Consider the following 17162-nt stretch of genomic DNA (forward strand, 5'->3'; position numbering starts at 1 on the left):
TTGCAGCAGGCAGCCAGGCTGTGTGCGCCTCAGTCAGTTCCCTGAGATTTCATCTCTTCTGCATATTCCCTGCCCCCCTCCATATGCCATTGGGCTCCTCGGCTCCTCCCAGCAGCTGTGTGGCCAATGCTGCGTGTCAGCCACTCCCCCTGATCGCCTCCTTTTCCCTTCTCCTCTTCCTCACTGTCCCCTTCTTCTTCTCCCAGACAGACCCTGCCCTTTCCTCTCTGTCGCCTGGAGTCTGTGGATTGTGTTGTGGAGGCTCTGGGACACTGACAATGGGAAGACTTCTGCACGGCCTGCAATGCTGACCCTCCTGCTGGGATTTCATGTGAGTACAATCCCAGCCATTCACTTCTAATTTTTTTCAGCTGTTCCCTCCATGGTGTCCTATTTCGGCTTCCTCCTCTTGTTTGTGCCATTAACTAGAATAATCAGTGATACAGGGACCGAGCGGATGAATAATTGATCCATCACAAACTGCATCTGTGTGTTGGTAAATCCCAGAGGGGCTGAGGTTTAAACCAGGTTGTGATATATTCTATTTTTATGAAACATCAGTGAAGGAAAACATGAAGTAAAAACATGTTATTCCAGCAACTGTTGCCCTAAAAATCTCCTCCGCTGTGTTTCTTTATTGCTTCCTCATCCAGCCCACACACTTCTCCATTTTAGCTCCCAGGCAGCCCTGGCTGTGTGGCAGGTGGGCATCTCTGCTGCAGTCTCAGGGCTGGGCTCTGTAATCAGGCATACGTGCTCTTTTGTTTGGAGGATTACTGATCTTTCTTTCATTGCTCCCTCTGATCTGAATATGCATGGAGGAGTGCCGGGGAAAAGCTGTGTGAGCCACATGTGAATCAGCATGTTTGGGTGCTTGTGTCACCCTGTGTGTTGCATTGTTACTGCAGCAGCAGCAGCAGAAACAGCCATTGCATCAGTTTTTTTTCTTTTCTCCACACACCTCTGGCCTGTGAGTGTGAGCAGATTGTTCAGGGGCTGGTTATTGATCCGTCTTTTGTTCTGGAAGACGGCTCATCTTTGTGTCAAACTATCCCCTTAAAGTCACATGTTGGACGCGAGCAGCTGGTGGAAATGGTTGGTGCTGGTTTGGCTCTGTTGGCTTTCTCGCACATGCAGGGTCACGGGAAGGTTGCAGACGGTCCTGGATGCTGAACCCAGGGGAAGATGTGCTACATGTCTGAGTATGTAGGGTCGTCAGGTTTCTGTTTGTGTACATGGGACTGGAGTCGCAGATCATATGCAAGAAAACTGTGGTGCAAAAATGGTGTTGTTGGTTTTACAGTATAGTGAACAGTGATACATCTTTGTAGATGTAGAGTGTAGGCAGCAAGAAAAGCTCATATTGTAACTGAGAAGTGACCAAGCTGCTTGTTGCCAAAACATTTCCCTCTGCACACATGCAAAAGTAGGTAGATCGATTACTTGGGGATAAATACATAGATTGAACAAGATAGTTTTATCCTGATTCTTCATTTAAAAGATTTATCTCCAGTTTATATTGCCCCTTCTGTAAATGTGGTACATTTTAGTGGTGTGGTGTTGTTTTAGCATTCAAGCCAAATGGTACAAACCAAATGTGATTGAATTCAACATAAGTTGGAAAAAACATGTCTGGCTTCTTTAGATATAAATTTCACCGTCCAGTTAATATGTCCTGGAGGAGAAACCCACATTTTTCATGCAAAACAATAAAAAACAGAACTTAACTGTGGGTACTCATATTGCCACATAATAACTTTAATGGGTTGCAGAATAATGATAAATCCAATATGCATATTGACTCAGAGGCTATTGATTCTATTCTGCTCATCATTCTTTATTTACTGTAGATTTACACTTGACACTGATCAAAACTCATTATCAGACTCTGTTATTCACTTTCCTTTAAGAAGGGTCTTTCTGAACCACACTTTTAGGTTTACATTATCTTTTCTGTAGCATCGTAACCTTATGTAGAAAGAGGCAGTCACAACAGACCATGTGATTAATATTAGATGAGACTATACAAGGCTGCAGCCGGGCAATATCTCCCAGTCTAAACTTTACATCAATAATCTCAGGATAAAGCATCATGATCATTGCACAGGAAGGGGGAGCAGGTATCCGAAGGTTTCTGGTTTGATTCCCGGCTCCACCAGAGCTGAAGTGTCATTGAGCAAGAGTCTAAACCCTGAACTGCTCCCATGTATTTGAATGAGACATGTGCACTGTAAAGTGGTTTGAGTGGTCGATGGGCTACTAGTCAATTAACAGTGGTTGATTCGTTTCATCTTCAGCAACTGCACTTTAATTCCAGCCGTATTTTTTAGTGAACTGCAGTTAATGTCTGTATATAAAGATGAACTGAAAAACAGGGGGACAGACAAACTGGCTGCCATTGTTAAATTTTAATGTTGACCTCGTTTAACATGTAAGAGCATTAATATTAATGAACGCAACAGAGACTGGACTCTGACGGTGAAAGAAAACAAAAATATCTGATATTTAAATGTTATCACACACACAACTAAAATCCAGTTTCTTCACACAACCTGAACATTTACTCACCGTGTTGGAAAATCATTTACATTTCATCCAACTGATGTGGATTTTTGGGTAGATAACTATATTAGGTATAAAGAAAATTGGGATACAGATTTTTAACCATAAACTTTATTATAGATAACTATAAATAAAAAGAAAACATAAATGCATAAATATATAGAACTTGAAAATAAACCTATTTATGAAATGTAAACATAAGCGCACATCTATTCTGCCTTGTTCATTCTGTAAAAACATCACAAACTCGTATATATGCCAATTTGTCTTCGAGAGGCTCATATATCATACGTATGGTTCTATCGGCTCTAAAACATATTACCAGTCAGGTCAACATGTACAGGACATGTTATGAGCATCTGAGCTATTACACGAGACGCCACAGTCACTCAGCAGCTCTTACTGCAGCTGGACAAGGCTGCACCGGTCGTTCTTGTCTATAAAACCTGCAGTGCATCATGTTGTTCCTGCAGAAACTCTGCCTGCACGCTGCATTGTCTTCTGCCGGCCTTTTGTAATGAAGGGCTCACAGAGAGAGACCCAGACACAGTCCCCTGACTCCTTCCTTTGTGTCAGTGTTGATTAAAAATTCTGCTGACCATCCCACTCCACATGAAGTGGTCACTTTCTCTCATGCCTCTCTCGTTAGCTGCCAGATCTCATCAACCAAACGTCTGCAGAGGAAATAAAAAGATAGAAGACGACTGCAGCGTTTGTCCTTTTTAAAAATGCAACTCATTGAATTTCAAAATAAGAGCCATGCATCCTCACTTTTTAATGGAACTCATGCAAAGACTTAGTCAGCAAATTTTAGTCAGGCACTTGTTGTTCATGCAAATTTAGTCCCATCAGACTCAGAACATCAGGAATGAATAGAATACAAACACATGGACGTAGTTATGCATAAGATGAATTCATGAAACAAACTCGTTTCGTCCTGTTGAAACATTTAAAATGCTCAAACACTGTTTTTCTCTCATTCTGTGTCCACTGCTCTGACTCTTCTGACAGAGGCTGATGCATTGAGACAGATTCCTTCATCGGATGCAGCCAAGTGAAAGCCGCAGCTTGTTAGTTTGACGAGCAGAGGTTTCTGTGCAGTGGGAGCAATAACTGATGACTCATCACAGGGCCGGGCACCTTTACAGGGGCCCCCCCCCAGTGGCCCCTTAACACAGAAATGTCCTCCTAGAGATTTGATGCTCTGGGTTTTCTTCATTTCGGCTCCACGTCAGCCTTTTGGTTCCAAACCACACAGGAGCCCTTTTGGTTTGTTATTGCTCGTACAAATTGGAAAATGCAATCGGTCACGCTTGAGTCTGGATTAGATTCCATCAGATGTAGAGTAGCTGCGAAATAATCATCACAAGTCTCCCATTTACTCATCAATTTACTGCCAAGTGAATCAACAGAATACTTTAAAACAAATAATAATAATGATAAATAGATATTTGCAGTGATGCAGATGATTTGTGGCATTAGTAATGTGGAGAGTTATAATGTTTGGACTGTAACGAACAAATCAGTGTCTAAAGCTCGGTTACTGTAAAACCTCACAACTGTCTCTTTCACTTTTACTCTTTCTTCTCCTTTTTATTTCTCTCTTTCCTTCTCAGTTTAAAAACGTGCAGATATTTCTTCATTTCACTCTCCATGTTTCCTCGGAACGTAACACAATAAATGTTAGTGCCCAGGCCGAGTGTAAACAGGAGCATTTACCTCACGATGACACACGCGCCGGGAGAGAGGACACAACAGCTGTGGATGGAAACACAAAGTTCAGTCTGTATTTAAACACTGTTGACAGAGCATCTTCAGGGGGCCACCAATTCCTATAAGTCGGGTCAGAACTTTCCCCAGATTTAGTCCAGCAAACAGATCAGAACTGAGTATCAGTGTTACAAAGTATTTAGTCCAAATAATCCTGCAGAGACAAATGGCTGATACAGAGAGGCGGACTGAAAATACCAGACAAAGTTCAAGGTTTCACTCAAACAGAGGAAGAGGAAGAGAAAAATCCTTTTTATGGGCCTTGAAGTGCAAACATCCTGGATTCCTGGAATCGTCACAGCTCAGGAATGAAACTAACAATCTGAAAATTACTAATTTACAACTCATCCTCTGCCATTTATCATGTTTCAGTGAAATCACGTCACAATGCCAAGATATTAATAGACATACGAGGGAATATGGGACAAAGTCACTTTGATCGTCAGTTTGATGGTTTTATTTGTGATTTTAGGTTCACTTGTTGTATCATGATATTAGACAATATACATATTAATATTCATATAATGATTTCACTGATCAATTACTATAACCTGCCCTGATATTAAGCAAAGCAAAAAACAAGTTTGAAAAACTATTTATTTCTAGAACCATGTACCATTTAGTCAAGATATTCTACAGTAGTTGTGAATAGTTTTCTTTGGGAACTCTTTTATATCAAAAATGGTGGTGTGTTGTCTTTGCGTGTTTATTTTCATGGACTGACCCCATAAAGAGAAATGCATATTTAAATTAATATTAAATGTTGAGAGGATCCCACTTTGGAAAGAGCCTGACATATTTAAGAGGTTATATTTTTGTGGAGTCTCCACTGAATCTTATGTAATGTTTCTCATGAATAATTAAAATCAACTGCGGGTGAGAGAAGTAGATCATCTGTTCAGTTTTTGGGTGATTCTAAGAGGAGCCTTTTCTCATCTGTAATATAAAATCACTCATTAAAACTCATTAGTCACAGGCCGTAAAATTATATTTAATTTACGGCAAAACATGAGTCATTATATCGTGAAGGACAAAAGCATCTGAAAATGATGATCTGCAGAAAGCAGTGCAGCTCGTACACGACTCGTTATTTAAAAAAACAAGCAGCATTTTCTGGGACAGGTGTAAAATGGGGCCGTGGCAACCTGCCCTCGTGCAGCGGAATTGACTGAGAGCTCTTTTCCTCTGAGCTCAGGTTTCTGAAATCCAATTTTACCGTTCATATAAGAAGTAGACGTGTTCTAGGAGAAAGACGTTTGTGACGCAAACATTTCAACTGAAGCCCGGAACACGTCCTTCTATGTAATCTGGCTTGTGAACGAAGCATTAGCTGTTTGTGTGTCAGGCCACGTTTAGCAGGACATTGACACAAGGCGCCGGCTTTAAGCGAGATTTGAGTTGATTGGGCGTGATGGTGTCTGTCATTATAGACACAGTAATCCAGATGGCAGACAGGGCCTGACCCTGTATGAGGTCATTAAGCCACTTAACTGTAATGCAGAGTGAGAGTGTGGCAGGAGATGCTTTGCCGTCAAACAGATGAATTCGCACACTTTCCTGCAGGCGACATGTTCCTGTGTGACGCAGATACACTACACACACACACACACACACACACACACACACACACACACACACACACACACACACACACACACACACACACACACACACACACACACACACACACACACACACACACACACACACACACACACACACACACAGAGAGAGAGAAAACCCTGTTGCACACGGACTCGGATAATTGACCTCATCTGTACGAAGTGCTGATCATGCAGTTCCCGTGACAAAGCCTTGAAGAGGATGTCTGGTCACATGCTGCCTCATTCATCACAGTGTACTGCAGATGTAGGTCTCTATAGTCTCTGCTACTGTGCGATACTTCTGTCAGAGCTGTATTTTTAATATTTCAACTCATGGATTATGTTATTTTTAGATTCATCCGTCTGTTACGAAGGTTTTTTTGGCTGCAAGTACATCTTGAAATAACCGAACCCTTTAGAGCTTTGTGACAAAGGCTTATTCAAAGCTGTGATTTCATTGATCCTGTTTTTGTGGTTTTACTTTTTGTAAAAGTGTCGTCTCCTTTCTATGTACGTGCACAGCTAAGCAAGGGCTGCAAGTCAGTGAGCTTTTAGAGCAAGATCCTCTCTTCTGTGGTGAGGCGAGTGGGAGGAACTGGTGAGGGAACGGGCCGGCAGGGAGCAAGGGAAGTGGAGGAGGAGGTGGTGGTGGGGAGGGCGAGTGGGTGCTGTTGCTGTTGCAGCCATAGAGGCAGTGGCAAGCTAGCCGAGCGAGGGGAGGAGCCTGAGGGGCTTTGGCTTTTCGAGCTTCCTCCTGATGTCACCGCTCAGCTGCTGCACTTCAGTGTCCATGTGAAGGGAAGACGGCCCCTGCAGGGAGGGGAGGGGGAGACGGGAGAGGGTCGGGCTGTGTGCACAGTGAAAGGCCTCCAAGTCTGCACAGCGCCTTAGTCAGTAATCACTTGGCAAGTGGCAACAATGGGGCCCGGCTGCCTGAGAAAATCCCCATCTGCAAGACGTTTGCGGCTGAAATCAGGCCTGCTGATGCTGTGAATGCATTTTATGTGGCTGGGAGAGATAGAGACAGAGAGAGGAGGAAGAGGAGAGGACAGAGGGGGAGAAGACGTGTGGGGTGGTGGGCTGTGAGAGGGGCTGGAATGCCATTGTTCGAGCTCGCCGCTCTGTGCTGCAGAGAGGGACAGCTGCCTCTGAGGCCTGCTAGCTCATGTGAGACAGGTCGTCCAGCTCAATGTGAGACAGGCCGTCCAGCTCAATGTGAGACAGGCCGTCCAGGTCAATGTGAGACAGGCCGTCCAGGTCAATGTGAGTCCCCCCCTGCCCCCATCCTCCCCGTCCCCACAGACAGACAGACACACAGACAGACAGACAGGTGGGTGCATGAACTCAGCCTGCTGGGAGTCAAGGGAAGGAGGAATTTTCGGGGAGTGGCGTCTCAAAGCTTCCTGTTTCCTCTCCTTGCTCTCAAAGAAAAGGGGCCCAAGACGCCGCTCAGAGCTGGATGTCAGAGAGGGAACGAGCTTTGTGTGGCTCCTGGTGCGAGCGATGACGCACAGGCCCCGTCCCAGGTCAGATTGAGGGAGCAGTTGTTTAGGTGCAGCCTCGAACAAGACGTTACAAGCTAATGGGTCAGTGGAACGGGGATGAGGCTGAAGACGTGTACAGTCATAGGGCTGTGACGCAGTGAGAGGGGATGGGTGAGTCAATGTTGCTCTCTTAGAAAAGGTTTGTATTCTTAGGAATATTTAGATCTAGACGATTAACTGGAACTTTTGGAGCCATGACACATTGAGACATATAAAGTTCATAAACTGGGTGTTCTGTTAATATTCATGTTATTATGCAGAAGCTTTTATTTTCTTGAATCCTCCCTCAGAACTATAATATATCATTAGAAACTGAACAATGATGTTTTACAGTTTGGCTGCTACTGGTGTAGTGTTAAGTCCCAGTGTAGTGACAAGTTTCCAAGTGACATCCACAGCTTTTACACAGCAAAACACCTCAGTCAGTTTTTAGGGATGTGTATTTATTATTAGATTTATTTGCCATTTGTTTGAAATAAGGAATTAGCTGCTCATTCATTCATTTCCTCCACCGAGGAGGTTATGTTTTCACCCCGGTCCATTTGTTTGTTGGTTTGTTTGATTGTAAGCAAGTTTTCACAAAAACAACTGAATGGATTTCCTTAAAACCTGCTGGAAGGATGTGTTATAGGTCAGAGCAGAAGAGGAAAGGGCGTTATTCAACAGGTTCACTCTTTTCCTAGGGAATAATTTATGGATCTTGATGAACAAAATCAGGCATATTCAGGGAAGTGATGTCACTGAGTGTGTGTAATGTGGGAACTGTTGGCCCTTGGCGGAGGTTTGAGTTCCACTGAAACTCTAGTTTTTACAGTAATTCAACGTGTAGGTGCTTGTACTGTCATCGATGACGTCACTGCTTGATTTGTCACACAAGTCCTTCTTCTCGGAACTCCATCAGTCGCCAATGAAATCTAGAAAAGTGGATGTAGAGCTTCTATTCAAGAGGCACAGTGCAGCATTATGGACATGGAGAGCAGCATCTAAAATGAACTGAAGTTAAAAACTATCTGATGATAGAATAAAACAGAAAGTCTTGATTGTCATTGTACAAGAGAAAGATGTATAGTGACATTAGAGGTCCTATGTCCTAATAAATCTGAAAGTGAACTGATGGCAAGAATGGCTGATGACCTGACTTTTGACTTTGATTCCTGACAAATCAGTTTTTAGAAGGTGGAAGACAACGACCACAACGGACCAATACCTGAAACGTTACTGTTGCATGAAATACAGATCGGTGCTCTTCTGTTAGCATCGTTGATTGACCACATTAAAGTGCTGTTTGTGTGTGACAGCTGTGTGTTTTTCCATGTAAATAAGCACACAATCCTTTGTGTGCTTATTTACATGATGACAGATGTACAACCTGCCAGTGGCACGCTCACATAATCTGCGCTTGACCCAGTGATACAGTTTCATGTAACAGTATTTTGATCGTGCCTGCTGCCTCTAGACGGCAGAATCGCCAGCGGGACGGAAACAAGATGCATAATAAAACATATACTGAACTTTTAACTCTGTAAACTCAGACATGTTGGCTCTGATGCTGCACAGTTGTCTTGGCTGAGAGCTCTGCCCTGTGGTGTTAATTACATGTATTAATTTTTCTTACACTTCATCATCTCGATTAGGATTTTCCCTTTTTAAAGAGTCAAACAACCTCTGGCTATTCGGATGTTTGCCGGAAAAAGAAAATGGCTCATCCTGCAGACACCGTTTCATAAGTGAGGGGAAGCACAACAAACGCCAGCAGATAGATGCAGGCCTTGGATAACATTAACAGCTTTATGACTCATTTCTTCCCGGTGCTCATGCTGAGGGTAAACGAACACGCCCTCCTCACCCTGTTTGAATGTTTCCTCGAGGCTTGCTTGACCTTTCTCCCGTTTCCTCCATGCTGTGTGTGCGCAGGGTAAGTGGTCCCCGTGCCGCCTCTGAATGTCCGTCACCATGGCGAAGCGTGAGACCGGCAGCGCCAGCCCCGTGGTCAGGCAGATAGACAAGCAGTTCCTGGTCTGCAGCATCTGTTTGGATCATTATCACAACCCCAAGGTGCTGCCTTGCCTGCACACCTTCTGCGAGAAGTAAGTCCTGCCTCAATCACTCAAGCTTTTATTTGCACAGTGCTTTTCACTCATTGTGTGGCTCACGTAGAAGCTGAGCACATAGGAAAAGACGTAAATAGTGTTTCACAGGAAGTTCTCTAACCAGGATGCATTAACGGAACGTCTGAAGAAAATGGACAGTGCGTAATGAGCCAGTATCACGCCACTCACACACTTCTGCATGATGTAAGGCACCAACCACTCTGAACGTGGCCGCAGGAAAAGCAGACAGCGTTCCTAATGGCACAAAAGTGTTGGCAGCCAATGTTGATTTCCACAGCGTCGCTTTGCAGCCATTTAAATAATTGGATTCACAGTTGTGCCCTGTGAAAACAGTCAGGACCAGAATGTCGCTATCTACGAGATATCAGTCAATTCTTTTAAAGCACTTCTAAAAACCCATTTTTATAGACTTGCTCTCATGAGATGTCGTGTTTTTTTACTTTGTTTTTATCGTTTTCTTTTCACCTTTTCTTCAAATTTTTATTTTTCATTTATTTTTATTGTCACATTACTGCTTTTATGTGGACTTAAATAATTTCTTTCCACGTCTCCTCTCTGCGCAGATGTCTACAGAACTACATCCCTCCCCAGTCTTTGACGCTGTCGTGCCCCGTGTGCAGACAGACCTCCATCTTGCCAGAGAAGGGCGTGGCAGCCCTGCAGAACAACTTCTTCATCACAAACCTGATGGAGGTGCTGCAGCGAGACCCCGAGTGCAGCCAACCTGAGGCCTGCAACGTGCTTGAGTCGGCCAGTGCAGCTACGGCCTGTCAGCCCCTCTCTTGTCCCAACCATGAGGGCAAGGTCAGTCGAAAAAATCTAAAGGACGGAGCGTGTTATACAGTCAATGAAAATCACCAGATTAACCCCAGAGTTCATGAAAATATTTTATACTTTTACAACATCTCATATTAAAATACTTAGTTCTTATATTTGTTAACATTTCCAAACGGATGTACCCACAGAAGTAGGAATGTTGAGTTGTCTCTTGCTCCACTGCACCATCTGCAGGTGATGGAGTTTTACTGCGAGTCGTGTGAAACCGCCATGTGTCTGGAGTGCACGGAGGGAGAACACCGGGAACATGTGACGGTTCCTCTGAGGGACGTGCTGGAGCAACACAAGTCCGCACTCAGCAATCAGCTGGACACCGTGCGCAACAGGTACAATGTCATCCATCAACTGATTTTTTTTGTCATTGTGCTGTAAATAAATAATGCTAATTTGATATTTTTATTTATTCATTTATCTTGGCAGACTACCTCAGTTGACGGCTGCCATCGAGCTTGTGAATGAAATCTCCAAGCAGCTTTCGGAGAGGAAAGATGACGCCGTGACTGACATCAGCAACACGTTCGACGAGCTGGAGAAGGCGTTACACCAACGCAAGACGGCCCTGGTCACTGAGGTGGAGAACATCTGCAGCACCAAGCAGAAGGTCTGACACATTTCTAAGGTTTAAATTGTAAGAGAGTGAAAATGTGCAGTGTTTTAGCAGAAAGCACCTCTGACTGTCTGCTTCTTGTCACTTTGGTCAATCGCAGGTGCTTCAGGTGCAGCTGACCTCTTTGCTTCAGGGCAAAGAAAACATTCAGAGCAGCTGCAACTTCACGGAGCAGGCGCTGAGCCACGGCAGCGCCACGGAGGTGCTGCTGGTCCAGAAGCAGATGGGCGAGCGGGTCAGTGCCCTGGCACGACACACCTTCCCCGAGCACCCTCACGAGAACGGACATCTCGAATGCCAGGTGGAGACGGACGGACTGAGGCGCTCCATCCAGAACCTGGGAGTCCTGATCACAACGGGGGCCGTGGGCCACACGAGCGTCGCCACCGGTGAGGGCCTGCGACACGCGCTGGTCGGCCAGCACACCACCGTCACGGTCACCACTAAAGACAAGGATGGAGAACTGGTGAAAACTGGGAACGCTTCTCTCAGGGCAGAGATCATCTCTGCGGATGGAGCGTGCACCGAAGCAGAGGTGGCGGACAACAAAAACGGCACCTATGAGGTTGGATACACCATCCGCACGGAGGGAGAGCACACCTTCTCCCTGCTGCTGTACGAGCTGCCCGTGAGGGGGGGTCCTTACCGGCTGCGGGCCGTCAAACCGTCCGACGTCCTGCAGTCGCCGGAGGACGTGAAGAGAAGAGTGAAGTCCCCGAGCGGAGGGGGGGGTCATGTCCGACAGAAGGCCGTGCGCAGGCCCTCCAGCATGTACAGCACCACCAAGAAGAAGGAAAACCCCATAGAGGACGAGCTGATCTACAGAGTGGGTGGGTGGATAACTGGATACTTCTTAATTATGTTAAGTTTTTTTTATTAAATTTGTATTACCTGATGATGCAGAGGATTCAGCTTTAGACTTCACACAAAGTAGTTCCCTCTGTTTTCTATGGTTTGTTCACACTGATGGAACAAATGAAAATATTCGAGACATATATTTAAGTGAAGCGTCTCTTGTTTATACGACAGGAACAAGAGGTCGAGATAAAGCAGAGTTCACCAACTTACAAGGAATCTCCACCTCCAGTAACGGTCGGATTGTGGTGGCGGACAGCAACAACCAGTGCATACAGGTCAGTGATCATTACTCTCTGGATCTGTAATAAAAATATCTGGGTTCAGGCTGTGAGGTGATTGGATTTTTTACCTTTTTTCTAGGTCTTCTCAAACGACGGCCAGTTTAAAATGAGGTTCGGCGTCCGGGGCCGTTCCCCGGGGCAGCTGCAGCGCCCCACGGGGGTCACGGTGGATGTGAACGGCGACATCATCGTGGCCGACTACGACAACAGGTGGATCAGCATCTTCTCCTCGGACGGCAAGTTCAAGGTGAGCGGTCACAGCCATGAGGACAAAACACAACTTTCCTTACAGAGATTCACCGAATAACCCGAGTGTCCCTCTGACTGTCGCAGAGCAAAATCGGCGCCGGGAGGCTGATGGGACCGAAAGGCGTCGCCGTGGATAAGAATGGCCACATCATCACCGTTGATAACAAAGCCTGCTGTGTCTTCATCTTCCAAGCCAACGGGAAGCTGGTGACCAAGTTCGGAGCAAGAGGAACTTCAGACAGACACTTTGCAGGTATCGTTCCCTAAAACTACAAGTTCCCTAAAGTATGATGTTTTCATGATTTATTTCTCTTATAGGAACAGATGCACACAACCCATGATGCTTTGTGTTTCAGGGCGTGATGTTGGGCCAGATTCACAGATTTTAATTCTGTTTCTTTACAGGAAATATTCACGCTCATTTGTAAAAATATATTTATTTAATGACCAGCATGTTTCCTTTTAATCTGAAGTGCTAATTAATGTTAGCATGTATAGTATAGCAGCTTTCTTCGATTGTGCACAAAAATTGTGAATAAAGATGGACGCATCTCCCGCAGATAAACACTCTTGACCAATCAGGAGTCAGTCTCAGCTGTCAATCATGACGTTTCACCCCCACGTTTTTATAGAATCAAAGAACAAATAAACCAAGGGGGGCAGTTTTATACCCTTTTTATACTGCAGCCAGCCACCAGGGGGATATCAGTATATTTTGGCTACATTTTTGGGAGCCGTCATGTCGTCCATCTTTATTTACTGCCTGTGATTATGGCCATCAAAGCACAAGTATTATTATTCATTATTGTTGCATTAAAATCTTGTACAAAAACACCTAATCCTCTTAGTACAAGACAGATCTGTTCAAATTATAAACCATGTTTGAAATTTCACGGCTGTCCACAAACCTTTACCTCTCACTCAGATTTTGGGTGAGAATAAATAACCGTTAATAAGATAAATAACTGTTTTTAATTCATTGTAATAAACTATTTGCATGTATTACTGCAGTGAACTTGCCTCAGTTGTTGCACAGGCGACAGTATTTCTGTTGAAACTCACTCGTTCTGTCAGTTTTTTTCATTTCTCACCTGGACCTTTTCTTTCCCTTCAGAAAAAAGTGGTGCAAACATTGCACTGGAGCAAAAGATTAGTAAATCTGGCCCTGTTTTCAGTAAGTAATGAATTCCCTGTGAGTGTGAACTGAGCAAACAAATCTCCATGTTCTTTTTCCATGTCGATGCATCAGCTCTGTCGTGTCCCACGTTGTGTCCCACGTCAACTCTGAGTGTCTTTGTGTTTTCAGTGTCCAAAAATAGTCAGGGACTTCCTCTCGTGTGTTGTAAAGCAGCCGCTGACGCATCTTTTCCTTTTTCCTTCTCCTGTTTCCTCTGCTGTTTCCAGGTCCTCACTTTGTGGCCGTAAACAACAAGAATGAAATTGTGGTAACAGACTTCCACAACCATTCAGTTAAGGTACGTTTGTTTCAAGTGTCTGTGAACTTTCTTTTTGTACAAAACCTGCGTTGGAAGTATTGTGAATAAACGGCTTGTAGGAAAATCATACATTGTTTTATTAATTAATGTTACATTTAATATTAATTTAATCTGAGGAAAACATCTCCCCCAGTTTCTTTGCTCAGTATTTCCTACTTTTATTTAAAAAATAAAAGAAATCCCACTTATCTAAATGAAGCAGTGGACGTGTTAAATGGTATAAATGATCTTCTTCTCATAATTTTTCTTCCACAATCATGTTGCAAATGTTTCCATGGAAACATTTAATATCCTCTTTAAATTGAATAAAAAGGCCCAATAAATGTAGTAAAATTACTTACGAAATTAAATTGTACCAAATGTTATTAAAAACACTTGCGTACACTGTCTGACTTGGAGTGAGATATTCATTTATAATTATTTCGATGTTAGACCTTCATCAGGTGAATTAAAGTCTAAGTAGACTAAACGGCTGAATAGCTGTGTTATCATAAATATATTTTTTAATATTCTGCGTATCCTGTTTTCCTCAACATATTGTATTACGTGTTTCCTGTGTGATCTCTCCTGCAGGTGTACAACGCAGACGGGGAGTTCCTGTTTAAATTCGGTTCCCATGGAGAAGGGAATGGACAGTTCAACGCTCCGACGGGCGTGGCCGTCGACGCCAACGGAAACATCATCGTTGCAGATTGGGGCAACAGTCGGATCCAGGTTAGTTTGAGAAAACCACATGTTATCGAAACACACAGAGTCAATTCCTTATTTAAGAACGTCCCTCACTTCTCCAACCTGTCACCTCTGTGCAGGTGTTCGACAGCTCAGGGTCCTTCCTGTCCTACATCAACACGACAGCGGACCCCCTGTACGGCCCCCAGGGCCTGGCCCTCACGTCTGATGGTCATGTGGCAGTGGCCGACTCCGGGAACCACTGCTTCAAGGTCTACCGCTACCTGCAGTAGAGACCTGAGGCGCGCCATCCTCACCACTGCAAAGCACTGACAAACGACAACAACCAATGTAATCCACAGGGTGCAACGACCTTTCCACTGCAGCCTTTTGATGTGCACATCAGACCATCTCCCCGGATATAATTACGTGTCTGAACCTGAGTTTTAATCTTAATGACGTGTAGTGGAGGTTGGTTTTTTAAAGTTGGGTGATGTAGCGTCTTTGGGACAAGTCGTGGACATGAAGCTATGGACTGGTTTTTAGAGAGAGTGCAGAAGCTTTCTCGCGTCGTTGCCCCACAGATTGTGTGAGAGCGGACACGGTAGGTGGTAGAAGTATTTATGAGCCATAACTCGTCCAAATGCATGAAGTTTTCTTTGATCTCGACGCCTAGGCAACAGCACAGTGTACCCATCCGTTGCTTTTCTCATCAACTAGTAGATGCTTACAGTGAAGTGAACAGCGCTGCGCTTTCTTTAGCAATGAAATGTAAAAAATAATAATCATTTAGGGACATCTCACGTGACATAATCACACCACCATCCGTGCATTGATTTGCTGTATGTACTGTATATACATAAATGTATATTGTGTATATTAGATCACTCGGTATGTGCTATGAATTTGAAACACGGGCCTTTTGGCTCAGGGGAGAGCAGCAGTCAAGGACTTTCTAGGATTTTAAACGTGTGTATGGCAGCTGTTTAAAAATACAAAAACAAAGATTGTGCTTTTCCAAACATACCCAGCACTTGCTGAATAAGAAGAAATGTGTCATATTTATTGCTAATGTAAGCAGCACAATAATCCTTTTTTTGTTAATGTCTGTTTTAAAGGGAAAAAAAACCAAACAAAACGATAAAAAAAGCTAATTTATTTTATTTTATACACTAGTTCAGCATTTACAAATTATTTTTCTAAACGGGTGTGTGCTTTCTTTTCACACTTTTCACTGTAAAGGAGAATTCACAATCCAGCAAAAATCAGTGTTTGTGCACATAGGGAAGCAGTTTTCTAAAACTAGTGACACTTTTTCTTTATTTTCATTTGGGATTTCATCAAAATTTACAGTTTCTTACAGATGAATGGCTGAAGATTTCAAGAATGGTTTCATAGAATCCATTTTTTTTTTTTTGTGGCTTTTTCCAAACCGGATTCAGAAATAACACATATCTCAGGAAATCCATTCATATCACAAACAAACAATAGAAACAAAATGGTTTCATAGATTTTTAGATTTTGTGAGAAAACTGCTGACTTGTGCAAAACACGAGATTATAAAACTATTGGAATGGAACATGAATTCTGTTTTACCATCTTTTTGTCTGTTTTGTTTTGTTTTGCTTGCAAATAGGAAACCATGACAAAAGTATTACATTTATAAGACAATATTTACCAGAAACCTCATCCTGGATTCGGCTGTCTGAACAAAAAAAAATCGCTGTTATATCCCAGTTTCTGCCTGAACTGTATCAAGCCATGTAGAGAAACCCCGTGTACCAGTAGAGGTGTTGCTGCTCCTGCTTCTCCCAGTGTTCAATCTCTGTAATGTCAAACGAAACCCCTGGTGCCAGAGCAGATGAAGAGAGCAGGTGCGGGAAGGACGGCAGCTTCCTGGTCTGATATAATCACCAACACCAGCAGGATGTGACCTGCTTTCACCAGTTAACTCAACCAGGAAGCTGCGGTTTCACGTGCGCCTGGTCTGTCGTTTGACTCGTTGCCAAACAGGAGCCCGGACATCTTTTATAGACTCGAGGGGTTCCACCTTTTTAGAGACGTGTCCGAAGCATTTTAACCTGCGCTCTTTGTGTCACACCACTACAAACGATTTTTTGTTTTCTTTATGAATATGCACTGGTAATAAAAGCACATGGTTTACTGATGTTGTGCTTGTTCTCATTGCGTGTGATCTGCCTGCACCCAGGGGATGTGTTTCTCCTGTAAACTGGGGGTAATGAGGCGGTGATGAGTTAAGTGCACATAATGGGTCAGTGAGAGCAAGTTTAGATTTAATCACCCTAGAATAAACAAGGTGAGTAATCCCAGAGCAGGTTGTAGTAGTTAGAGTGTGAAAGTATTTGTTTGACTGATGCTCACATGGATCCATAGATATTCAAAGATGCATAAGTTCAACGATCAATTCCCTGCAAGAGCATTGACCTTTGACATTAGTTTAGAGGCGGGGAACCACAGGGCTAAGATATAGACAACTCCAACTTTACAAAGACAACTTTATAGATTGTATTTTGACAATAGGAGACAAGATGCTCACGTGGATAGATATTCCCG

General features: G+C 43.7%; 1 protein-coding gene across 2 annotated transcripts; it reads left to right on the forward strand.

The window, feature by feature from the left end:
- Positions 1-135: 135 nt before the first annotated feature.
- Positions 136-16756, forward strand: LOC118106135 (tripartite motif-containing protein 3). 2 transcript variants are annotated; one of them, XM_035154426.2, is made up of 13 exons: positions 136-331; positions 9395-9567; positions 10155-10395; positions 10603-10754; positions 10849-11029; positions 11136-11865; positions 12065-12168; positions 12254-12421; positions 12508-12676; positions 13538-13597; positions 13828-13898; positions 14493-14633; positions 14729-16756. In XM_035154426.2, exons 2-13 carry the CDS (start codon positions 9422-9424, stop codon positions 14879-14881), a joined length of 2316 nt encoding a protein of 771 aa, XP_035010317.2. In that variant the 5' UTR covers positions 136-331; positions 9395-9421; the 3' UTR covers positions 14882-16756. The 2 variants fall into 2 exon arrangements, with proteins under 2 accessions (XP_035010317.2, XP_047195479.1); XM_047339523.1 differs by lacking the exon at positions 136-331 and adding an exon at positions 6615-9303.
- Positions 16757-17162: the final 406 nt, after the last annotated feature.

This window comes from Hippoglossus stenolepis, chromosome 4 (genome assembly GCF_022539355.2).
Source record: "Hippoglossus stenolepis isolate QCI-W04-F060 chromosome 4, HSTE1.2, whole genome shotgun sequence".
Classification (NCBI taxonomy): Eukaryota; Metazoa; Chordata; class Actinopteri; order Pleuronectiformes; family Pleuronectidae; genus Hippoglossus; species Hippoglossus stenolepis.